The 25,099-nt window shown below is 38.1% G+C and overlaps 2 protein-coding genes across 6 annotated transcripts in view; one reads left to right on the top strand and one right to left on the bottom strand.

The window, feature by feature from the left end:
- Positions 1 to 7,738, bottom strand: part of DROSHA (drosha ribonuclease III) — a 120,745-nt gene extending 113,007 nt beyond the window's left edge. For 3 of the 4 annotated variants that reach the window (XM_079144479.1, XM_079144480.1, XM_079144482.1), the window contains exons 1-3: positions 7,611 to 7,738; positions 6,249 to 6,314; positions 2,346 to 3,179 (exon numbers count right to left, since the gene is read on the bottom strand). In XM_079144479.1, coding sequence (XP_079000605.1) covers positions 2,346 to 3,179; positions 6,249 to 6,268 — 854 coding nt within the window. In that variant the 5' untranslated portion in view covers positions 6,269 to 6,314; positions 7,611 to 7,738. The remainder of the gene's footprint in view (positions 1 to 2,345; positions 3,180 to 6,248; positions 6,315 to 7,610) is intronic. The other variant, XM_079144481.1, reaches the window with a different exon arrangement.
- A 1,332-nt stretch (positions 7,739 to 9,070) lies between these two features.
- Positions 9,071 to 24,770, top strand: LOC306663882 (UPF0489 protein C5orf22). 2 transcript variants are annotated; one of them, XM_079144499.1, is made up of 9 exons: positions 9,071 to 9,243; positions 10,207 to 10,352; positions 10,881 to 11,030; positions 13,842 to 14,268; positions 15,725 to 15,787; positions 16,058 to 16,179; positions 19,579 to 19,645; positions 21,937 to 22,076; positions 24,090 to 24,770. In XM_079144499.1, the coding sequence occupies exons 1-9, from the start codon at positions 9,163 to 9,165 to the stop codon at positions 24,220 to 24,222; spliced, it is 1,329 nt and encodes a 442-aa protein (XP_079000625.1). In that variant the 5' UTR covers positions 9,071 to 9,162; the 3' UTR covers positions 24,223 to 24,770. The 2 variants fall into 2 exon arrangements, with proteins under 2 accessions (XP_079000625.1, XP_079000626.1); XM_079144500.1 differs by having other exon boundaries at positions 9,186 to 9,313.
- The last annotated feature ends 329 nt before the right edge of the window (positions 24,771 to 25,099 follow it).

The raw sequence follows: 25,099 nt of genomic DNA, 5'->3' as shown, positions 1-25,099 counted from the left end.
TATTTGTTTCACAGAAACATTCCACATATGACAGATAACTGACACTCCACCTAATAACCAAAAGGAAGTCAATTATAATAGGGCCATACTATCAGGGCAACTCCAGGACAAAAGTGCTACACAATTACAAAACAACTCCAATATTACCTAAGACCATTTGAGAAAGTTGGAGATCCTTCACAGCAAAAGCCTGTGGCTCAGGATAGAGATTAGAGGTAACCTGTGGTACTTGATTGCACTTGGTGGTAGAGATCCTCAGTTTATAGCATATATGAGTTTCTTTAAGCACACACTTAACTAGGATTTTAAGCCTCAGAAGAACAAGATTTACAGTGGAGCCCTAACAACTCCCCTAATTACAGCATCTCAAAATGGAGGGGAAAAAACTATCTAGAATGTCTGCAGCAAAATGTTTCCCAAGGACAAGGTTATTAAATATCACCTTAACATCCAAAGAAAACTATTCACAAACTCTTTCCAATTTAGATTTTCAACATAAAACTATAAAATAAACCATAGCAGGCTTTTGCCAACTGGTCCCTCCTCAGAAAATAATTAAGAATAAATTCACCAGAAACAATAGTTCATGCTGAAAAAGATTTTTAAAAATCTATGGACTGTTGGTCTGGGGATACAGCTCAGTTGGTAGAGTGCTTGCCTCATAAGCACACGGCCCTGGGTTCAATCCCCAGCACCACAAATAAATAAATAAATCTATGGACTCTCATTGGTGTGGTGACACACACCTGTAATTCCAACAACTCAGGAGGCTGAGGCAGGAGGATCACAGGTTGGAGGCCAACCTCAGCAACTTAGCGAGACCCTGTCTCAAAATAGAAAATAAAAAGGGCTGGGGATGTAGCACAGTGGTAGAGCACCCCTGAGTTTAATCTCCAGTACCAGTAAAAAAAGAAAAGAAAAAAAAAGTCTACAAACTCTCATTCAGCTATTGTTCACTAGTAAATCAGAATTGCCATCCCCACAAGGAACATATTCCCTTCTGCCTCCGCAGGCCATGGAGACAAGGCAAAACATGTCTCACCTCCAAAACCTCTCTGAGCTCTAGTCGCTCCCTTCAGGGCAGAGAAGACCACTACCCTTTACAGGCAAAATATGCAGTCCATATCAAATCAATATAGCCATGAGGAAAATGTGAAAGCTGAGACATGACTGAATTCCTGTAATCAGCTGTGGATCAAGGACAGAAGCCAAGACCAACTCTCTACAAAATGCCAAGGGAAGTGACTACTTTCAGGAGCTCAAGCACTTTTAGCAGAGTCCCAGAAGACAGTGAAGGCAAACACACAACAGTTAAAGAGAGCAGCGCTGTGACTGGCTTGACAAGTGGAAAACCTCAAATTTCATGGACAAGGAGTTCACTAACAGCCCAAATAAATATTAGTACAATCGTTCTGTGTCCTTTTATTTTTCCATCTAAATCAACAGTTCTTAGATTTAGAGGTAACAAGTTCACCTAACTCTTTGAAAATCTGCCACAAGTTTCTGATAGAAACACATATGTAATCATAAAACATGCTCTGCATGTGACTTTGAAATATTTCTAGAAGCTGCCTAGAATCCACTTTAAGAATGCCTGATTACAACATTCGTATATATACAAAAAATTATTTTAGAAAAAAAGAAACAAAAATCTAGAATGGAAGTGTTTTTTAAATACAACTTTCTTCACTATGAATACATTTCAATGCAAAGAAATCAGGCTAAGAGATTTCAAAATTATAACTTTGATAAAATAAAACAAAAAGGGCTGGGGATGTGGTTCAGTGGTTAAGCACCCCTGGGTTCAATCTCTAGCATAAAAAAAACCGCACATGTAACTAATCTTAACTTCACTTTGCAAAAAACAAATCAAGAAGGCAACAACATACAACACACACTTACCCTAAAGATAAGAAAGTAGTTCTACTTGTAAACTAGTTTGCTTCTTGATTGATATCAATGCATGTCCCTGATTCTAAAAGAACTCTAATGCCATAACCTGACATGATAATCACACTGAACATAATCAAATCTCTGATAACACAAAACACAATACAAGATCTTTCAATGTCACAGGATCACCATTAAAATGTCTATGGTATGATGCAGAGTAAAAGTCTTAACATTTGTTGAAATGAATCTATACTGGTAATTCTGTATGTTTTTCAAAACCAGTTTTTTCTGACATCAACTTACTTGTCTTTTTCTCCTGAAAATAAAATCCCAAATGTGCTTTCTTTCCTTTTACAAATTGAAACGCACATTTTACTTGGTTTGCAGGTAAATGGAAATATATTGTGTCAGGGCCTCTGTGGTTCCTCAAAGCACCGCACATGTGCCTTTACCTGCTCCGCTCATAGCTGCGGTGTCGAGATGGTGTTCTCCCCCGGTCATAATCGGATCGGTAGCGGCTATCTGGTCTCCTACGGTCAGGGCTGCGGCCTCGCTCCCGCCGATCCAAGGAACGATGCCTCTCACCTCGCCCATGACTATGATCTCGATGCCTGTGATCATCATAGTGCTTGAGCCTTTCTGGCGACCTTCTCTCACTGGGAGCCTTTGGGAGTGGGTATGGAGGGAGATGCCTAAAATGAGGGCTACTGCTGCTATTAGCACTGGGTGGGAAAGAACTGGGATTGTTCTGGAAACTATTAAAATTGGGAGGTGGGAAATTGTGGTGCGAATATCCTGGAGGGTACTGATAATTAACCTGCTGTGGCATGACTGGAGGGGGAGGAGGGTGGGGCATGGAAGGAGGGGGCATCAGAAAAGGGAAAGTGCCTTGTCCAGGAGGCGCTCCAGGGACTGGGGGGTTATTAGGACAAGGCATGGGAGGGGGCATGGGTGGAAAACAGGGGGGCACTGGGAAGGGGTGCCTCATCTGGTGGTTGGGGAAAGGGGGCCTGACTGGGCAGGGGGGAAGAGGACCTTGTGCTGATGGAGGCATGGGAGGAGGGAAGGGTACAAAGTCTGGTCTTGGAGGCAGAAAATTGGGGGCTGGAGAGTTCGAGAATGTGGTAGAAGGGGCACTTGGGGGTTCATATTGATATTGCACAGGAGGCTGCTGAGGGTGGAGCAGTCGCAGATTTTGGGGCCTGAAAGCTGGTGCTGACGGTCTGGTTCCATGTCCTCCTCGTCCTCGGGGACACCCTCGTCCTGGGTGGAATGACATTCTATGGCTTTGTTGGAAAAAAGAAAAAGGGAAAATTTAAAGACAAAACAAAAGACAAAAACAAAAAAACTCTCACTATGTTAACAGTGACCATCCTGATGTGCACCCAACAGACCCATCAGTCAAGCCACTAGAATATTCCACCCTCTAATACTAGGTTCTCTATAGATTCCAAAACTCTTTACAACCAATAAACTCCTCCTCCTGTCTCAGTTCAACCAACTACCATGGTCCATTCCTGGACCTTGTCAGCCCTTAAAGCTGCTCTTCCTCCCAAACAACAACTCTAATGTCCCATTGTTGAACCATGTGCTATCATGTCCTTGCTCAAATTCCCCTCCAGTCCTGATCTCGCCACATTGCCCTGGCCGCACACTTGTTTCTACATCTATAAAGCCTCTTCCCACTTCCACCTGTTCCCCAACTCAGTAGACTTCATGGCCCAGCATCTCAATAACTCACATTTAAATTACCTCCACTCCTCTGTCCTATTCTTCAGTTACAAAAACCTGGCAATGCCCCAGCCTTAGAATCATCCAGTAGTTCATCTTCTGTAGGCCAACCAGAAAGAAGCATCCAAAATTGACCCAACTGGGCAGACTGGAGCCCATACAAATTCAGTCACAGATTTAGCAGCCAGTGTACTCTTCTGTCCACCAGAACTACCACAAATCTTCTACGGGCATCCTTCCTGACATCCTGATCCCTCTTCATAGTCAATAATAATCCCGTCTCCTACCAAACATAAACACTAAAATCATCAGAGAACTCCCTCATCTTGTTCTACCCATTCTACAAGCCTATCCACATTCAACTTTGCCCTGTCCAAATTCCCTTCACCTGTTAAAGCCTATCTTGCTACATACACTCTGGATCCCATATCCAAACACCTAATTTGGATAACCACCCTCCCTCCGCAATCTTCCCCTCCCCCACTATCAGACCCTCTACAGCAGCACTTGAAAATACTAAGGTCCATTTCAACATGAAATACTTTTCTTGGCCTCCAGGACTCTCACCACTTTGCACTTTCTTTTTCCTGCTCTTCATGACCAAATAACCTGAAAAAGTTGTTATGGAGCAAATGTTCACGTTTCCCCAAAATTTTTATGTTGAACCCCTAATCCCAAGTGTAATGCTATAGGGACCTGAGGTCTCTGGGAGGTAATTAGGGTTATATGAGTGTTCTCATGATGGGATAAGTGCCCTTATGAAAAGAAGAGAGAGGACGCTCCTCTCCTTCTGCCAGGTGAGACTACAACAAAAAGGTAATCACCTAGAAGCCAGGCAGAGGGTCCTCACCATGGAAGAAAGTCCAACCACGTTTGCACCCTAATCTTGGACGTCCAGCCTCCAGAACGATGAGAAATAAGGGGTTTTCTTAAGCCACCTAATCTATAGTATTTTGTAATGGCAACCCAAATTAACAGAGACAAGAGCATATGGTCATCTCTTGGTATTCAGGGGGATTGATGCCAGGACCCTCATCCCCATGGACACCAAAATCCGAGGCATTTTATTTGCACAAAACCTACACATATCCTCCTATATACTTTAAATATCTCCAGGGCTTGGGATACAGCTCAGTGGTAAAACATATGCTTAGCATGTGTGAGGGCCTGGATTCAACACCCAAAAAAGAAAAAAAAAAAATCATCTCTGGATTACTTATAACAAAATGTATGTGATACAAATAATCGTTATATTATATCATTTGGGAAATAAGGATAAGAAAAAAAGTTTCTATGTGTCCTACACAGATGCAATGATCATAGACCTACCTACACTGTACACAAACAAGATGCAGTGCTCATACAAATACTGGAGAGAGACAGGATACAACCAATTTGTTTTACTTTTATGACATTTCTTACATTTTTTTCCCCAAAATATGTTCAATCTGTGATTGGTTGAATTGTGGATGCAGAAAACCTGAATGTGGAGGGTTGAGTATATGCTTTGAGCTCACTCTAATCTAACTTCAGCTTTGGCCATCATTCAGTGAATGAAATGAGCAGTGTCCACCTTGTTTTGAAAACCAACAGCCATTTTTGATAACCTTCTTGATCTCTGTGCAGCATTCAGTCCAATTGTCCCCTTCTTTACAGATGTTTTCCTTGAATTACTGACATAACTCTCTCACTGTGTCCTTACTACCTCTCCAGCTGTTCCTCCTGGCAGTGTCCTGTGCCAGTTCCTCCTCTGCTAGGGGATGTCAATCAGCTGGTATTCTTCACGGGTCCAGCCTGAGCACTCTGCTCACTCTTTTCCAAGGCAATTCTACCACTTATGTTGCTTCAGTTACCACTCACCTGTCAGTAACTTCCAAAGTTACATCTCTAGCCACCAAAGAGCTCTAGACCCAAGATGCCAACTGCCAACTCGACCTCTCTCCTTCAATGTCCTTCGCCACAAATTCAACATTTCCTAAAGGAATGAATGATGATCTTCCCCTCCAAAACAACACATGCTCCTTTCTTAGTGTTTCCCATCTTAATAAATGATACCATTTACTGGTCACTAAAACCAATATACCAGGAAATCATCTGACAACTTTTCCTCTCTCACCCTTTAGTTAAAATTTTAATCATTTATGTGTCCACTATAGCTTAATAAAATTTTTTTAAATAAAATTTCCTATCATTTTTGCTCAGAAATACTTCCTGAATTAATCCACTTCACACCCTTGTCTCTTGTCTGATTACTATAGTAACATCCTTGCTGGGCTTTTAAAACAGCACCATCACTGCCGCAGGCCTTCTTAGGTTCCCTACTCTCACAACACAGTGCCGCCTCTTGGCAGGCCCTACAGTAATCATGATCCACCAACTAATTACATAATTCCACATTTACTGTCTGCCTTCACCTTAGAACCACACACATCATCAGGGAAGGGCTCTAGGATGTTCTGTTATCTGCTCTGGTATAGCTCTGCTGTTCTGTGCCCACTGTTAAGAATGAGCACACTTTCCACTCTTCCAATTTAACTAAGTCCCTTCCACCCTGTATGTCCCAAAACCTGTGTCGGTCCTCTCTCTGTTCTCCTCAGCACTGCCACTCCTATCCTACCACTCACCACGTATTGCCTTGCATCATGATGCACTGTCTGGATATGTCACATCTTCCACAGAGAATATAAGTTCTAAAGGACAGAAGGAATAAAATATATATAATCAGGTTTTCTAAACCACCAGTGCTATAAAATATTTCTGTAAATATCTTAACACTGATTTCATATTCTCCAACACACCTAGCCTATTAAAATTGAGGGCATGTTAAACTGCATTTAAGTTTCCAACAAAAATTAATTTTTTTTGGCAGGGATTATTGGGGCTCAATCCCAAGGTCTCACACATACGAGGCAAAGCTCTACCACTGAGCTACATCCCTCGCTCTTTTTTATTTATTTATTTATGTATTTATTTTGGGTACCTGGGATTGAACCCAGGATCACTTAATTACTGAGCCACATTCCCAACCATTTTTTTATTTTATTTAGAGACAATGTCTCACTAAGTTGCTGAAGCTTGGCTTTGAGCTTACGATCTTCCTGCCTCAGCCTTCCGAGCTACTGGGATTACAGGTTTATGCCATTGTGCCCTGTCCCTAGCTCTTTTTATTTTGAGACAGGGTCTCACTAAATTATCCACGTTGGCCTTGAACTTGGGATCTTCCTGCCATTAGCTGTGATTATAGGTATATGCTACAACCCGTGGCTTCCAACTAAATTTTAAGATGTCCTTATTTCTTTTTTTTAAAAAAAAATTTTAGTTGTAGATGGATACAATACCTTTATTTATTTTTTTATGGTGCTGAGGACTGAACTCAGTGCCTCCCACATGTTAAGCAAGAGCACCACAGAGCTACAGCCCCAGCCCCTTATTTCCTTTTTTACTGTCTCAAAATTACCAGTAGCTAAGAAGATTTAAAACATAGGCATATAACATCTTTAATTTGCTAAAAGACTGGGGACAAGAAACATTTCCTTGCTCCATCTCCACACAAAAAAGTTTCCTCCACTGTAAAATAAGGCACAGATCAAACACAAAAATCAGTGAGACCAGCATTTAAATACATATATAACTATAATCATGTTAACACTAGTTATGATTATTTTCATTCTCTGCTCTTTCCATAGAAGAACACTGTGAACATAAATGGGTTTACAAATATTTGAACTTCAACAAAATGCTTTTAATAAGAAAAACTCCCATCACAGGCCACACGTCAATAGAATCCATTACCTTCCCCATGAAGTCCCTACTACCCCACACTTTCCCAGTTGATTTGTTCTTTGTTCCCATTCTCTCTAAAATTTTCTTGCTCTGTGAATCTGCCCCATGAATTTCAATCTATCACCCTTTCCTGATTCCCTTGGGAAGTCCCCTCTAGACTTCCATTGTTCTTAATCTGTACTTACTTCTTTTACAGCACTTACCAGAGACTGGCTCATGTTATAGTCATGTGTGCACAAGTCAAACTCCTTCTCTAGATTACTAGCTCCTTGATGACATGAGTTGAATCACAGTCATTTCTGTATTCTTCACACTCCCTGGCAGAGCATCCTGCACACAGTAAGTGCTCAATAAATTTTACTTTCTCATCAATGGTATGATCATCAATGGTATCTATGTCACTTCTGTACATATCTCTTCCATGTGTATCAGCAGATTCATATCATCAAACCCCATGCAGAAAGCATAACTTTTCACTGATGCATGCACTGTCCCAGGCCCTATTAACTCAAAGATGAATAAGACATATAACCTACAGGACTCGTGGAACTCACACTGTATTTGCCCAGAGTCATGGAAAAAGAAAAAAATATATATATATCGGGTATTAAACAAAGAGGTATGTACAGAATCTTGGGGAACACACAGGAGTGTGCTGAAGCTAGAAGCGGTCAACAATTAAGGTCATTAACACTCCTGCTGTACAATGTATAACAACTCAACATTGACTACCAAACCCTTCTGGATGTTTCTATTGTCGGAAATCTAAATTACTGACCATGAAATTTACCTAAAACAGGCAGTTAGGCTGTGTTCTGGGTGCAAGCTTTAATTCAATCAAGGAATTTACTGCATCTGGAAAAGTAAATGTTTTTTGCATCTGCTTACTCCTAGGTTGCTGTTCAGAAGCAAAGAAACTGAGGGAGACGTTCTGAACAATTAATACGTCCAGGAACGTCAATGCAAAAAGAGTTACAAAGTGTGACTACATTCTTATTCGGAACCCCGGGCTGAATCTGCAGCTGATGCTTAACTGCACGAATACGCGTTTGCATCTCCCGCCAGGCTGTGAGCCGCGCCAGGTAAGCCTAGGCTCAAGGTCTCATCCCCCTTCAGAAACCCCGAGGGCCCCAGGCCTGGACCACAGCCTGGACCACAAATGAATGAAAGGCATCCTTTTCCAATTCTATTTATCTATGGGATCCGGGCCTAGGGTCGCTCTCTTTCCCTTAACAGCAGACCTGGAGAAAGACTGCCTGACCCCAACTCAGGCGCCTTTCGTCGCCAGTCCCGAGCTCCAGCCGGGTTTAAATCCCAACACTCGGAAACACTCTCCCTTTTCCACCACCCGCAAGGTGCCGCGTTCGCTTACAAAAGAGCCGCGAGGTCGCCGTCAAAAAGCCAGGCTAATAGTGCAGCAGCCAAGACAGTGGCGCCACCCGCGCCTCCGGAACAGGAAACTAAGGGAATTAAAAAGCAAACCTGAGAAAGCTGGGCCAAGGGAGGGAAAACTCATGGGCACGCCTCAGAGCCCCGTGCGCAGTGATTGGCCCGTCAACCAGAGCGATGGACGTCTAAACCAATCGTCCACGTCCTGCGCTCGGCGCCTGTTACCCCGCCCTCTGCATCCTCCAATCCGGAAGCGCAACCGGGTGAGCGCGCGTTTCCGTCGCGAGAGGGTGGCGGGGAGCTTGGGCGTTCTCAGGTGCTCGCAGGGTTCCTCGGAACCTCCGGGACACAGAAGGACGCGCAGATATGAGTGACTCTGCGGGAGAGCTCGCTCGCCTCCGGTGCTACCGCGAGCTCCCAGTGTGGGTGGTGGAGGATCATCAGGAGGTGAGCGGGCTGCTACGCGGCACTGAGGCAGAATCTCCCAGAGCCCTGACGAGTCGGATTTCGAACCCCGGTACTCTGCGGGGCCCCGTGCCCTCGGCCCGATAGGTGCCGGTTTGCACCTGCCTCCGGGCATCTCCATCACAGCCCTGCGACATGGGGACAGTAATTGTAGAACGCACAGGAACGTTACGAGTATTCGTGCGTGTTATGTCCATAAATTTTTACCACAGCGCCCAACATTTATCAATAATAAAAGGTGTTTCCGTCTTACGGCCGTGCCCCTTTATGAAAACTGGTGCCTTAATCTAGACTTCTGGGAGTCAACAAGAGACTCATGGATCTAAGAACTGTTTAAAATTGTCATTAACAGGCTCTGAGCTTTTTTGGATATAAGTGAGAAAGAGAAGCTGAGAGTATATCTCAGAGGGTAGAGCGTTTGCCTGCTAGCATACCTGAGGCCCTGGGTTATATCCCCAGCACCGCAGAAAATAAAATAAAAAAGGAAAAATGATTTACGGATGGAAAAAGTTGAAGGAGAGAAAGATTTCACGGAACCTCAACAGTATTGTGTGTAGGGCCTGAGAAAAGGCCAACATGTGGGTTAAGCAGTGCTTTCAAATTCAACCTTCTAGACATTGAGATTTAGGTTACCTTGAACACAGTCAGTGCTAGCAGTTTGTTCCTTATCCCTACTCCTGATGTTTTCTTCATTGACTCTTGGGTTTGAGATGAGGGCAGGAAAGCAGGTAGAGATGCAAGTTGTAAATTTGTAGGAACAAAATAAAGCCTGATATCATCATCTGAACCATCTACAATAAATGCATTTTATTTTCTCACTTTTTAGTAACGTGGTATGCTTTTAATACCGTGCAGTTATGTTTAACATTGTTTTTCAGTCTGTTTTCGAGTGTATGCTCTTGGTTTCAGTGCCCATTTCTGAATGTGTGTATTTGTCTTTCATAGGTTCTGCCTTTTATATACCGGGCCATAGGCTCAAAGCATCTTCCTGCCAGTAATATAAGTTTTTTACATTTTGACTCACATCCAGACCTCCTTATTCCTGTGAATATGCCAGCAGACACTGTGTTTGATAAGGAAACACTCTTTGGGTAATGTGATTTTTGTTGCTGACCTTTTATGTGTTTGAAATACAACTTGCAGTAGAAGATAAATAAGGGGGCCCATCTGTATACCCTTGTGGTGGAACTCTTGGTTGGTATGCTTAAAGTCCTGAGTTCAGTCCCCAACACTGGGGGGAAAAGAATAGGAGAAATACAGTTTGTTAAGCTCATGGGTTTTACTTTTGTTTTTTCTTTTTGCCTTTTTCATTTATTTAGAACGAGTGTTGACAAACTTTTAAAATGTGTACGTAGAGTTTGGTGCCACTGCCTGGATTAATCTTAAGACATCAACCCACCACTGAGCTTGCATCAGCAGTGGAAATGTCAACACAGAAAGGGAAATTATACCTATTATTTTTATGAAAATAGTTTTGACCTAGTGATTGCTCTGAGAAGGTCTCAGGAACCTCCCAAGGAACTATACTCTGAAGACTGCTGTCTTAAAATATTGTGATCATATGACATTTGGGGGAAAAAAACCTAAGTTTTAATATTTTTTCCCTATTTCTTTTCCAGAGAATTAAGTATCGAAAATTGGATTATGCCTGCAGTTTATGCCGGCCATTTTTCTCATGTAATCTGGCTTCATCCCACATGGGCTCAGCAAATCAGAGAAGGCAAACACCACTTTTTTGTAGGTAAAGACACTTCTACCACAACAATCAGGTAATTCACTCATAAGTCTGAAAGGGTTGCATGTTTCTTTCTTATTTTGAATTTCTGCAATAACCTCCTAAGTATTCTTGTAACCAAATAGGGTCAGATTAAGCCTCAGTTCCTCCAAAAAGAGTTTTTAAAATTGATTTTTTAATAAAATGATCTTCATCTTCTGGAATTTGACCTTCATCAATGACTTAAGTTCATCAAATCATTTAATTTCCCTATAGATTTATATATTCAGTGGTACATTTTACTATTTCCTTCCAATACAACTATTGTGTGTTGAATTTAACAAACAGGAAATGAGATGGCAAAATTTCTTCCTTTGATTTTTTTTTTAATAATCTAATGACTAAATAAGTAGATTTTAGGTTTTAATGTTATTAATATTAGTTTTAGTTAATTACTTAGTCTAAATTAAATTATAGCATCCTCCTACTTGAGTAACATGTGCATCTGTTGTCATGTAATTATTTAACTAATGTTCTATATATCTTTAGAAATATCAGTAGGTTCTCTTTTTTTGCGTTTTCTTTTTTTTTTTTTTAATTAAAAATCATAAATTTACATAGGGCAATGTTGTTTGATTCATTGTTATTTTTTTCCCTTCCCCCCCCACCCCTCCCACCCCTCTTTTCCCTCTATACAGTCCTTCCTTCCTCCATTACCACCCTCCTTATCCCTAACCCTAAACCTAACCCTAACCCTAATGCTAACCCCTCCTCATCTGCTATATGTCCTCATCTGCTTATCAGCGAGATCATTCATCCTTTAGTTTTTTTGAGATTGGCTTATCTCACTTAGCATGATATTCTCCAATTTCATCCATTTGCAAATTGGAGATGGATGCAAATGCCATAATTTTATCATTCTTCATGGTGGAGTAATATTCCATTTTATATATATGCCACAGTTTCTTTATCCATTCATCAACTGAAGGGCATCTAGGTTGGTTCCACAATCTGGCTATGGTGAATTGAGCAGCTATGAACATTGATGTGGCTGTATCTCTGTAGTATGCTGATTTTAAGTCCTTTGGGTATAGGCCAAGGAGTGGGATAACTGGGTCAAATGGTGGTTCCATTCCATCAGTAGGTTCTTAATACACTTAAGTAGTGTAACCACAACATTCTAGAAGCTAAAGTATAATGGGATGAAATGGTAATTCACTGAAGATGAAATAGTCTTTCTCTTTGAAAATTATTCTTTTTATTTCTGATTTAGCTTTATGTTCTTATCATTTACACAATAACTTTGTTGTAATGTATGAAAGTTGTATTTATTATACAATTTGAAAGAAATAATTAGGACTCAACATATTAAATATTGTATATAATACTGGCCTATGTGAAAGAGGGGGTTTTATTCAGTAAGTGCATAGGTCTAATTTAACCTGCAAAATCCAATAATTTTGCATGCTCTGATATAGATATTTGAAACTTAATATGTGATTATGACATTTGAATTATTTTTATTCATGATTTTAGTTAATCCTGTAAGTAAAAATTTATGGGAAAGAACAGCATGGTTGCACCTGCCTATAGTACCAGCACTCAGGATTCTGAGATGGGAGAATCACTTGAGTCTAGGAGTTTAAGACCAACCTGAACCTGATCATAGCAAGACTCCCAATCTCAAAAATTTTAAATATTATGGAAGAGACATGTGTTGTCAAGCAACCTGAGATTATGAGTGTGTATGTATAAATAGGAACAAAGCAAAACTTCCATGATGAAAAAGAATATAAATTAAACCTAGGGAATACTGCCTTTGTTTTTCTTAGGATGATATAATAAGTAAAAAGTTTTTAATAAGTTTGGGCATTAGTTTTATTGTGTTATTAATCTGTTTTTGGAAACTATCTTTAAATCTATAGATGTATATGGTAGGTATGGGCAGGTGGGAAGTTACTGTTATTTTACTTTTAAAAGGTATGCCTCTGGAAGAAGTATTTGACTCTGCTGTTCCAAGTTCTTACCAAGGTATAATGTAGTTGAAAAATAGAACATGCCGACGTGCCTAGAATCAGAAATCCAGCTGGGCACAGTGGTACTAGCCTATAGTCCCAGCTACTCAGGAGTTGAGGCAGGAAAGTCAGTTGAGCCCAGGAGTTGGGGGCTAGACTGGGCAACAAAATGACACTTGTCTCTTAGAAAGGAAAAGAGAAAAATTTTAGAAATACATTCTACAAGTGTACCTATATTTTTTAAGTTCCTTTTCATTTTGAAAATTTTCTGGTTGTATAGAATCTAATGAAGCTTTGAAATATGTCAGAGGATACTTTTATTAAGAGAAATTATTTCCAGTTATTTTCTCTTAAGCGAATTTTTCAGATAAAGATGCAGCCGACGTGAGAAAAACCAAAGTAGATGGGCTTAAATAAGAGAGTTTATCTCTTTCTGATGTTAGAGTTCAGCACACACATTCCAGGACTGTTCCTTCTGTCTTTATGTTCCACCATCCCTAGAATCCTCAGAGTCCAACATAACACCTCTGTGTTCATGTCGTCAATCAGCAAGGAGGCGGGGGAGCAAGGCACTGTATATTTTTCTTCCATTCACAACGACTGGACAATATTTACACAAATAGCCACATCTAGCAGAAAAATAGATATGAAGTGTAGTCTTTACTTTGGACAGTTGTGTGCCCAGCTAAGAATGTGGATAGTGCTGTTTCTGCAGAAGAACAGGAATACAAATGGTAAAGGGAGCTCTCAGCATTTGTCGAATATGTCTTTTCTTGTATTTCTGCAATGCCATACTGCAACACTGCTAATTTGTCCATTCTTCTTTAAAATAGTTTTTTCCTCTGATCCAGGGTTACAAGTACAGATTATTACTTCCTAAGTGATGGTCTTTATGTACCTGAGGACCAGCTGGAGAACCAAAAATCATTACAATTGGATGTGATTTTGGTGAAACCTTGTAAACTCTGTAACAGTCCAGAAGAAAATGCTGCAGTGTCTTCTGCAAAGAAGCCCAAGCTAACACTGGAAGATGCAGAAAACACTGCCTCTGCTGACCATAACTTGGATTCAGAAGGACTGACAAAGGACACCATGACACACAGAAGTGACCAAGCTTGCCAGGAGCCATCATGTTCATGTTCTGAAAGTCAACAATGCCACACTACAGCCAGCACTAAGGAAATTCTGGAAATCTTGAAGAAGGGGGATGCATTTGTTTTAGATATTGACTTAGATTTTTTTTCTGTCAAGAATCCCTTCAAAGAAATGTTCACTCAGGTAAATATCATATTGTGTGTGTGTGTGTTTGTTTTTGTTTTTTTAGTAGTGAGGATTTATTCCAGAGGCAATCTACCACCAGGCTACCCCCCAGCTCTTTTAAATTATTTTTATTTTGACATAGGGTCTTACTGAGTTGCCCAGGCAAGCCCCAAACTTGTGATCTTCCTGCCTCAGCCTCCTACATCCCTGGTATTATAGGCATGCACCACCATGCCCAGCTCTAAATATGGTGTCTTTATACCATAGATCTTGAAAATTTTGTGACATTTCTCTTAAGATTAGGGATACTAAGCTTCTGCAAACAGTCATATAGTGTTATTTTAGGTTTTGAAGGACACATTCTCTGTCATATGTACTGTCTTATTTTAGGTGTTTGTTTTTGTAACCTCTTAAAATTATATACAGATCGAGTATTCATACTCTGAAAATCCAAAGCCTACAGTGCTGCAAAATCTGAAACTTTTTAAACATCATGATGAAGTGCACCAGTAAAGTCTATGCAGATATTCTAAAATCTGAAATACTTCTGGTTTCAAGCATTTTAGACAAGGATACTCAACTTCTATTATAATACTTTATAATTTAATAGCTATTATTTTTAGTATTATGAAGAGAATAGAGTGTTTTTGTTACATCTATGCTTACTGGCGCTGTGATCTTGAGAAAGGCACTTAACCTTTCTGACCTGTGTTTTCTTCAAGTATAAAGTAGAAATAATAACCATACCAGCAGGCTGGTGTCAGTAGTAGAGTGCTTGGTGCTGTGTTCTATCTCCAACATTGCAAATGAATGAATAAATAACAGTCAGAACCAACTCTTGGAATTCAGTAAAGCACAGAGGATAGTACCACAACACTGTGCTTAATAATTTTAGCTCTTGGTTATAACTTCTTCCTGGCAGTAGTTTTAAATAGGATTATTGGGATAAAATACATCCATCTATATTACAGACTGTCTAGTTGTACTAAACAAGGGGAGGATATTCTCCTACAGAGTTTGGGTATAATAGGCATCTTTCAGGATGGAGCCTCCTAACAGGTTCATTATCTGGCCATTTTGCTCTACTATTGCCTTTATACTAAGAATTTTCTTCTGTTGCTTGAGAAATCTGCACAGGGGACTTGGCGGGTTTGTTGTGATTATTAAAGCTAAAATCAATTTAAATCCTTGAATACATCCGTTGGTATAATGGGATGTTATTAAAAATGTTGTAATGAGCCAGTAGCCACCTGTTCTTTTCCCATAGTTTTTCTACTTTATTGTCATGCCCATCTGGGTAGAGTTGCCCTAAAGAAATTATATTTACAACTGCAATCTTAAATACAGATTTTCCCTGATTCTCCCAAACCTTTGAATAATTAACTTAAGATGTTCTCTTTGTGTCACAGACTGTTGTTTGCTTAAAGTATATTGTTGAAAAAATTAACCTAGATATTTTGGTTTTGTTTTTCAGGAAGAATACAAAATCTTACAAGAGTTGTACCAGTTTAAAAAGCCTGGTAGCAACCTAACTGAGGTATTTACCATTTGTTTCTTCTAGGTTTTATCTTTTTCACATATATCATAATATCTTGTAACTTCTTAGAATGATATCAAAGTACTATGCAAATTCTTTGTGCATATGTTGTGCAAATTTTGTGTGTATGTGTGTCTTTATTGATAAAACCCATGGTTAATTTACTTAGAAATCATGTATTGGCCATTTAAACTGAGATTTTCATTATAAGATTTTACTTGTTTATTGAGAAAATAACAACATAACCTTAGCTTTTCAATGTATTTATAGGAAGATTTAGTAGATATTGTTGATTCTCGAATTCATCAATTAGAAGATTTAGAAGCAACTTTTGCTGATTTGTGTGATGGTGATGATGAAGAAACTGTACAGAAATGGGCTTCAAATCCTGGGTAAGACTCCCAAACTTTTTTTCCCCTCAAATTTGCCAATTTTTAGTCCTAAATATATGTCTAAATAGATTAGATACATTGCTTTTTTAAAAATCAGTATTAGGACTGAAGATACAACTCTGCAGTAGAGCACTTGCCTAGCATGTGTGAGGCCCTGGGTTTAATCCCCAGAACTGCAAATTTTAAAGAAAAAAAAAAAATTTAGTATTACATTTCTACACAGATTTACTACTAATAGTTAGCATTTATTAAATGTTTTATGTGCTCTATATCTAAGGATTTCTTTTGCATTATGTAATTTTTTCCTTACAACAATATAGGATTTATTTTTATTATGTTCATTTAATATATGAAGAAACCAAGGCACAGAGTTCAGTAAGTTGCCCTGAGTTACATCTTAAGTGGGCATCTTTTTGTTATTGTACATTAGCAGCCCCTAAGTGTAAAGTATTATACTAGGTCTTTTGGAGAATTAAAGATGGGCAATCCCTGTTCTATGCAGAATAAAAAAAGAAAATTTACCTATCAACAGAGAAGTAAATTACTTGATAAGTAAATTTCAAGAAAACTTGGCTTCTTTTAAGAATAACCCAACAAGCCAGGTGTGGTGGTGCGTACCTGTAATCTCAGCACCTCAGAAGACTGAGGTCAGAGGATTTCAAGTTCAAAGCCAGCCTTAGCAACTTAAAGAGACCCTAAGCAACTAAGTGAGACCCTGTCTCAAAATAAAAAATAAAAAAGAATAGGGAACAGAATGGCAATTATCAAGAATGCAAACAACAATAAATTTTGGCGAGGATGTGGGGAAAAGGGTATACTCATACATTGCTGATGGGACTGCAAATTGGTGCAACCACTATGGAAAGCGGTATGAAGAGTCCTCAGAAAACTTGGAATGGAACTACCATTTGACCCCATTATCCCACTCCTAGGTTTATACCCAGAAGACTTGAATGAAGTCAACATACTACAGTACCACAGCCACATCAATGTTCTTAGCAGCTCAATTCACAATAGCTAAACTATGGAACCAACCTAGGTGCCCTTCAGCAGATGAATGAATAAAGAAATTGTGATATATATACACAATGGAATATTACTCAGCCTTAAAAGAAGAATAAAATTATGGCATTTGCTAGTAAATGAATGAAGCTGGAGAATGCCATGCTAAGTGAAATAAGCCAATCCCAAAGAACCAAAGACCAAATGTTTTCTCTGATGTGCAGATGCTAATTCATAATAAGGGAAGGATGGGCTGGGAAGATAGCTCAGTTGATAGAGTGCTCGCCTTGCAAGCACAAGGCCCTGGGTTCGATCCCCTGTACCGCAAAAAAAAAAAATTAGACTGAAGGGAGGGAAGGGGCAGGAGGGTAGGAAGGAGTATAGAATGAATTGGACATTATTACCCTATGTGCATATATGATTACATGACTTGTGTAACTCTACATCATGTACAACCAGAAGCATGAGAAGTTATACTCCATTTATGTATGATGTGTCGAAATGCATTCTACTGATGTGTAATTAATCGTGCACAACCGTAGGGAGGAAAAGATGTATCCCATTTGTGTACAATGAATCAAAATGCAGTCTGTAAAAAGAAAAGAATAATTGAAACTAAAGACAAATGAAATTGTAAAAAAAAGATTGAAGTGATCAATTGTGTATAAGTTGATAATTCCTAAATATTAAAAAACATGAACAAGGCTTAAAAAATTTTTTTTTTTTTTGTTTTTAAAAAGGACTGGGAATGTGGCTCAGTGGTTAAGAACCCCTAGGTTCAAACTCCAGTAGCCAAAAAAAAAAGAATAACCCAAGAAAGAAATGATAAATGTTTGAGATAATAATATGCCAATTACCCTGACTTGATTATTGCATACTATTTACATATATTGAAGTACTACATTAATATGTATAACTATTGTGTTTCAGTTAAAAAGAATAGCCTAACTATGACTAAAGGAATTTATTTTCACTCTTCATTAAGAGCAGGATTTGAAGGCTGATTCTTCATCAGGTCATTTATATGGCTGATTCTTTCATTGTTAATGTTACTTTGAAAATGTAGAGGGGGAAAAAAGGCTTTCGGAATGAAAGCCTTTAGTGTTAAACCTGGTATGAAAGTATATTAACATAGATATTATAGTTGCTTTTCTTTATAGTTCTTTAAGTCATGTAAACTCAAAGAACCAGAAGACTAAAACCATAGGCAAATTTTTATCCTCATATACGTAGGAAGATCGGAATTTATTTTAAAACAATCTCCCACAAGTTGTAAGATTGTTCTTTATAGTATAAATAGAAGCAATCAGCTGTAAGATAGCTACATAACATGAGAAATTAAAATCATCATACTTTAAGTCAGAACACAAGCAGCCACCAAATTTGTCATGATGGTTATTGAAAGTAATTTATCAGCTGCCTAGAAGAATGCAGAAACTGGGACAGTGGTTCCCTCTGGAGAGAGAAATCATGGCTAAAAGATGGAGTATATGACCAAGTAATACCTTCTTTTGCTATGTACATGTATTGCCTATTCAAAAATATTCATTGTAATTTCTACTTAAAAATATTCATAAAGTGCTGGGGTTGTGACTCAGTGGTAGTGTGCTCATTTGGCAAGTGTGAGGCACTGTGTTCAATCCTCAGCATCACATAAAAATAATAAATAAAAGTATTGTGTCCATCTGCAACTAAAAAAATTTTTTTTAATCAAAGATTTAGTTATTGTCATTAAAGAATTGGTACAGAAGAATAATGCTTGATAGTTTCATCACAGCAGTAAATATTGATCAGGGCACTTGAACATCAGTTAATATTTTTTCTCTTCAGTATAGGGAATTAGTTCTAAAAATGATACCCTGTTTTTTGAAATAATGATGGAAGAGGAAAATAAATAAGTCACGTGTGTCTTAAAAATACTGGAAAGTACCCACTATTTTGTAATTCCATGAAGTCTCAAGCCAAGTTTAAAACTGCACCAGCAAGAACAAAAATAGCCCGGAAGCCTTGGAGTCCTAAACGTAGCCATAGACCTTCCACTGAAACCCACTCTGTTGCTGAGCATGGCCAGGTAGCTCTTCAGCATCTGCCAGAAGTTCCAGGTCAGAGTTAAAAACTCAACAATACAGCAACAGCATGAGTTTAGACTGGTTGGATTTGTGGGGGAGGTGGTGGGGCTGAGGGGCTGGGGAACAGATCAGGAAAAATGAATGAAATAATAAAGGACATTTATTTCTTGGTATTTTAAGGTGAGACTTGAGCAGTTTTTATCTTCCCAAGCATCATATGAAGCATATTATTCATGGTATATATTAAGTGTAATGTATCATTTGCTACTGTAGTTTTAGTGTAGAGGTGGTTGTGGTATTTAATTGAGTAGGATGGCTTTTTTTTCAGAATGGAATCACTAGTTCCACTTGTACAGAGTTTGAAAAAACGGATGGAAGTGCCAGATTATGAAATGGTAAGTATTTTATATTCAAACATAAAGTTGAGCTCTTATGAAAGCAGTTTTCTGGGAAGAAAAATTTGATTTTTGTTGAAGTGATTCATTTTTATTTGTTTTTCTGAAGTCTGAATGAATTAAGAAATAAGTACTTCTAAAATACTGCATTTTAGAAGTCAGAATACTGAAAAAATTTTCTAAGAAAAACATTCTTGGGGCTGGGCTGTTGCTTAGTGGCAGAGCACTTGCCTCACATGTGTGAGACACTGGATTCAATCCTTAGCACTACATAAAAATAAAAAAATAAAATGAAGACATGCTGTCCATCTACAACTACCAAAAAAAATTCTTTTCCGAATTTTTTGTATGAAGCAAAACAATTATGTACTTTTATTATTATTATTTTGTTAATATTTCTCTTCACCAGACAACAATAAATCTATAATTTCTAAAGTTCATTCCTTATTAATTCCTATTTATGCTTCTTTTGGCTTTTCTTTTCCTCTTTGAAAAAACTTCTTGTATTTTAAAAACCACGAAAAGTTGAAAGAGCTGTGGCTAATACATTTTAAATGTGTTAGCTCTTTCTTTTTTGTCAACAGTGATCTGAATGCTATGACCAAAGATACTTTTAATCATAATTCTTCTACTTTTATATCATTTTAGTCTTTGAAGAATATATTCTCTCATTTAATGCAGTACTGCCGGTAGAGAAAACTGGGGCTTAAAAAGTTCAAGTGACTTTTCTCAAATTTACGCCAGAACTGAGACTGCCTTAGTCTGGTTCTTCTCTTCAGTAAGAGGTGTTGAATGTTTTCTTTGGTTATAGAATACAATCAGCTTTTTTGAACTGACATTTAAGTATCGGCTTAATGCTCAATTTATAAGAATATATATATATATTTTTATAAATATACATATGTATATTTTGCCAAAAGAATATCTTGGTTAACCCTGAACTAAAACACTCTTTTTTTGTTAAAAAACACACTTTTTTTGTTAAAAAGAAATACACTTAGAGTTTGAATATGCTTTTGAGCTCCTGTTACATTATCTAACATGTCTTCAAGCAAGTGTGCTTTAATCTTTACATTGCATCTTAATTTTTGTTATTGAGGAATTTTGTGTAGTGCTTGGGGACAAAGAGGTAACAGGGACTCAGTCACAGATTATGTAGTCACATATGATGTGCTTAAAGCTATAGTGTGAGAACTCTGATCACTTAAGTGGAAAAGAACCTGCAGAATCTATTATTTTACTACATTTACTGATCACTGCCAACTATATCTTTGGTGCATATCCAAAGCCACCAATAAAATAGAGTGGAATATTGTTCTGTGTTTTATACTTATGTACTCTAAGCAAAGTTATATATGATATATTTGAGTTCCAGTTTTCAAAACTTCAAAGCTGAAGTTGAAAAAAGACAGTCCGTAAGCATCTTCTGGCTTTCAGACATTTACTTTTGTAAAGTAAGACTGGAACACCATTTATTTACATTTAGAACACATCTAACCAGGTGCAGTGACACACACCTGTAATCTCAGCTACTTGGGAGGTTGAAATGGGAGGATTGCAAAGTTCAAAGCTAACCTCTGCAACTTAGAGAGAACCTGTCTCAAAATAAAAAATAAAAAGGATTGGGAATATAGCTCAGTGGTAGAGTGCTTGCTTAGCATGCATAAGTCCCTGAGTTCAAGCCAGTACCCAAAACAGGAGGGTACAGGGGAATGTAACAGCTCAGTAGCAGAGCACCCCTGGATTCAATACCACAAAAAAAAAAAAAAAAAAAAAAAAAAAGATAGATACTAGTATTGTGTGGTTATACATATAAAGGATATATAGGAAAACAATATGTTAAAGTAGGAGAAAAATGTTCTATTGTATCAAAGCTTTGAATGTAATACAAGATGCCTGTATTTAAAAAGTAAATGAAATGATATAAAAAGTGGAGTGTGAATATTATATATAGTTTTATATCAACTTTTAAAATCTAAATAAAATATATATAATTTGCTAGAAAATATGTACTACCAAAATCCACTCAAAGAGAGACTAAGTAAATTGATAATCATAAAATGAAAAAGTAAAGAATTATTCCTAAAAATAGCACTTGCCCAGACCATTGTAAGACCAGTTCTACCAAAACTTCAGAAAGCAATAACTTATGTGGATTAGAATTTAAGGAAAACAATCCCAATATATAAAAATGTTTAAAAATTAGAAGAGGTATCATTAGGGCCATTAATAATCAAAGAATCTTTTAAGATCAACAGTCTTACAGTGCAATTTAATTGTCTTATTTTCAGGTTCACCAAGCTGGTCTAACCTGTGACTATTCAGAACTTCCTCACCATATCAGCACAGAACAAGAAATTGAGTATCTTATTCAGTCTGTATATTATTTACTGAAAAGTTTACCAAAACCTACTCTTGTGACAATTGCAAGGTAAGTGTGATAAGTGCATAATGGCCCACCAAAGACATGCACATCCTGATCTCTGGATCTGTGAATATGCTGCTGTGAGGCAAAAGGGAATTTGCAGTGTGATTGACTCAAGAATTTTGAGATGAAGACTTTATATGCGTGGGCTAGTATTATCACAAGGGCCGTAATAAAAGGGAGCCTGAAAGATCAGAAACAGAAAGAAAGAAAGCTTGGGAAGTGCTATACTGTGCCTTTGAAGGTAGAGAATGGGGCCACAAGCTGTAAAATGCAGGCAGCTTCTGGAAGCTAGAAAAAGCCAGGGAACAGACTCTCCCCAGAGCCTATGATATCACTATACTAGACTCACATCTTTAAGCATCACTACCATAGCAATTACAAATGCAAATAGATATCCATGTGTTGTAGCCAAATACTACCAACAGCAGTGCCATGATGACATGATTGTTCTAATTATTAAGTTCTTTGTAAAGATCTAAATTTTAAAGTCCAGTCTGTCCTCAATTCACAGAGTAGTTTCAATCGAAAATTAGTTAATATCTAATCCATTTTTAGAAATACAAGTTTTAAGTTCTAGGCTCAAAAAATTAAAAATTAGTTTCTCACGTGTGGGAATGTTCCATGAATTTGGAAAAGTATGCAGGACATAGGACAATTTTTCATATTGCAGGACTGTCCTGCATGTTGAAAGCATTCCAACAGCTCAGCCCTCTTCCTGTAATCTCTGAATGTCAATAATCTTTCCAAGTCACTGTGTCAATCAAAAATTTACCTACAGATTTCCAAAACCCCCTCTTGGGGGTAGCTCCCATAAAGTACCATTGTAGTAGTGTTTAAAATACTTCACAAATCCCCACCACCACCGTGCCAGGGATTGAGGACTTCATGCATACTGGACAAGCACTCACCATTAAGCCATAATCCCAGCCAAAAAATTTTTTTCTGAAAGTCATGAAATACCTGTATTAAAGCTTAGGAATTTAGCTTTTACATATGATACTTTTAAGCAGGTCTTATCCATATGTGTGTCTTAGTATTTAATAATTTAACTTGTTCTTCATCATTTATTTATTGTCTTAAATAGTTACATCAAGCCTCAAAATTAACCTGGTCACCAGAGAATGAAATGAGTTTGTTAGAGGTATTATAGATTATTTCTTTAATATTATTTCTTAAATCTATAATAATAAATGCAAAGAAGTAAGCTGCTAATTCCAGTTCCTTCCAAAAGGATTTCTATGCCACTTTTCTCCATTCGTACTCCACATGGTTTTCCTTGCCCCAATCCAGAACCAAGAGATGCTGATGCTGATCAAATCAGTTCACACCTTCATACTGTAATTGACAGTAACATTGTAACTGCTTAGTGCAACTCAAGTTGTCTTAAGGGAATTCTAAAAAGATTCTAAAATACAAATTGCTGCTCCACCCCACTTTGTTCCATTCTCCTTCATACTGCATAGGAAATTAATCCTAACATCACATTCTGGCATTTCATTTTGGACCAAACTATGGATCCTTTATACTTGTGTGATTAACAAATTGTTTTTAGAAGCAGAACCCTTTCATCAACTGGAAATCCTCCACCCTACTCATTTCCAACCCTAGTGTACACATAATAAAAATAAGAAAGATGCCCAGTTATTGAGATAGTCAGTCCCTGTATTCCCCAGCAACATCTCCCTTCAGGAAAAAGTAGTAGTGATTAAGCACTTAGGATCACATGGCATGATATCACACTTGTCACTAGCACTTAGTTACTATCTGTGTGACCTTGCACAGGTTAATCCTTCTTTGTTTTAGATTCTATAGGGAGATAATTGTACCTATTTTATAGAATTGCTGAGAAAATACGGGACATAATTAAAGTGCCTGACAGGGTAAATATTTATTAGCTTTCAACTATTATTCAACTATGAATTGAATATACCTATCATGCAGGCTTTTCCTCTCTTCACAGTATGTTTTTATCCTATTTGATTATATATTTTTCCTCTTTTTCATTCTCGGTTCCAGGTCAAGTCTGGATGATTACTGTCCTTCTGAACAAGTTGACACCATTCAAGAAAAGATCCTCAGTGTGCTGCGCTCCCTTTATGGTACTCTAGACACTCACCTCGTGTATTCAGCAGAATATTCTTCATCTTGAAACATACAAAGCACTAGGCTCCTGTTACATCTTGGTACAGTAACAGAGTTTTCATTCACTTATTTGTAAATGAGTCTTCCAGAGAACACTTCTTATGTTAACTTTCAGATATTTTGAATCTTCAAATATCAATTGAACAAAGACAGGTTTTTTGGGTGGTTTTGTTACATCAAGTCTGCTAAATCCCAACGGTTGCTTATCTTTGTTTTCATTATTGTCTTTATTTATGAGGATTTTTTTTTTCATCTTTCCCCCCAGGTCAATTGATCTGTATGAGATTCATTCTTACATTTATGTATTCATTCAACCAACTGACATTTATTAAGCACTTACATGCGCCAGACATTATCAAGTACTGGACATACGGTAATGAACAGAATAGACAAGACCCTGCCCTTTTGGAAGAGGTAAATGAGAAGCAAATTAGCGGGTTATGAACAATATTATGAAAGAAACAACAATCACAAACATCTTAGGTATACTCTGAGTATGGATACTCTGACTTTGTAGAAAGTAACATTCGCAAAAGCTAGTACCAAAAAAAATAACCCCTGCCAGTTCATGAAAATGTTACAGGAAGTCTGCCTTGTTCTTGGGATTGTGACCAGACAAAATGCTCTCAGCATTGTGATTTTGATTTTTGGGTTTTGGGTTTTTTGCAGTACTGAAGATTAAACTCAGGGGCACTCACTAGAACACAGAGCTACAACCTCAGCCGTTCTTATTTTATATTTTGAAACAGAGTCTCACTAAGTTGCTGAGGCTAGCCTGGAACTTGCAGTCCTCTTGCCTCAGCCTCCTGGGTCACTGGGGTTACAGACGTGAATTTCCCAGCCCAGTTTCCATCACTTCTGTTAAAGAGGTCTGATGCCCCGGG

This window comes from Sciurus vulgaris, assembly GCF_902686455.1.
Source record: "Sciurus vulgaris genome assembly, chromosome: 6".
Classification (NCBI taxonomy): domain Eukaryota; kingdom Metazoa; phylum Chordata; class Mammalia; order Rodentia; family Sciuridae; genus Sciurus; species Sciurus vulgaris.
The sequence above is the reverse complement of the archived record's forward strand: the minus strand, read 5'-3'. Positions and strand labels throughout refer to the sequence as shown.

Coding starts and splice junctions, on each gene's coding strand:
- LOC306663882 (XM_079144499.1), top strand. CDS start 9,163: ATGAGTGACTCTGCGGGAGAGCTCGCTCGCCTCCGGTGCTACCGCGAG. Junction 16,180..19,578: donor AAATGGGCTTCAAATCCTGG/GTAAGACTCCCA, acceptor CTTTTTTTTCAG/AATGGAATCACTAGTTCCAC. Junction 22,077..24,089: donor ACTCTTGTGACAATTGCAAG/GTAAGTGTGATA, acceptor TCTCGGTTCCAG/GTCAAGTCTGGATGATTACT.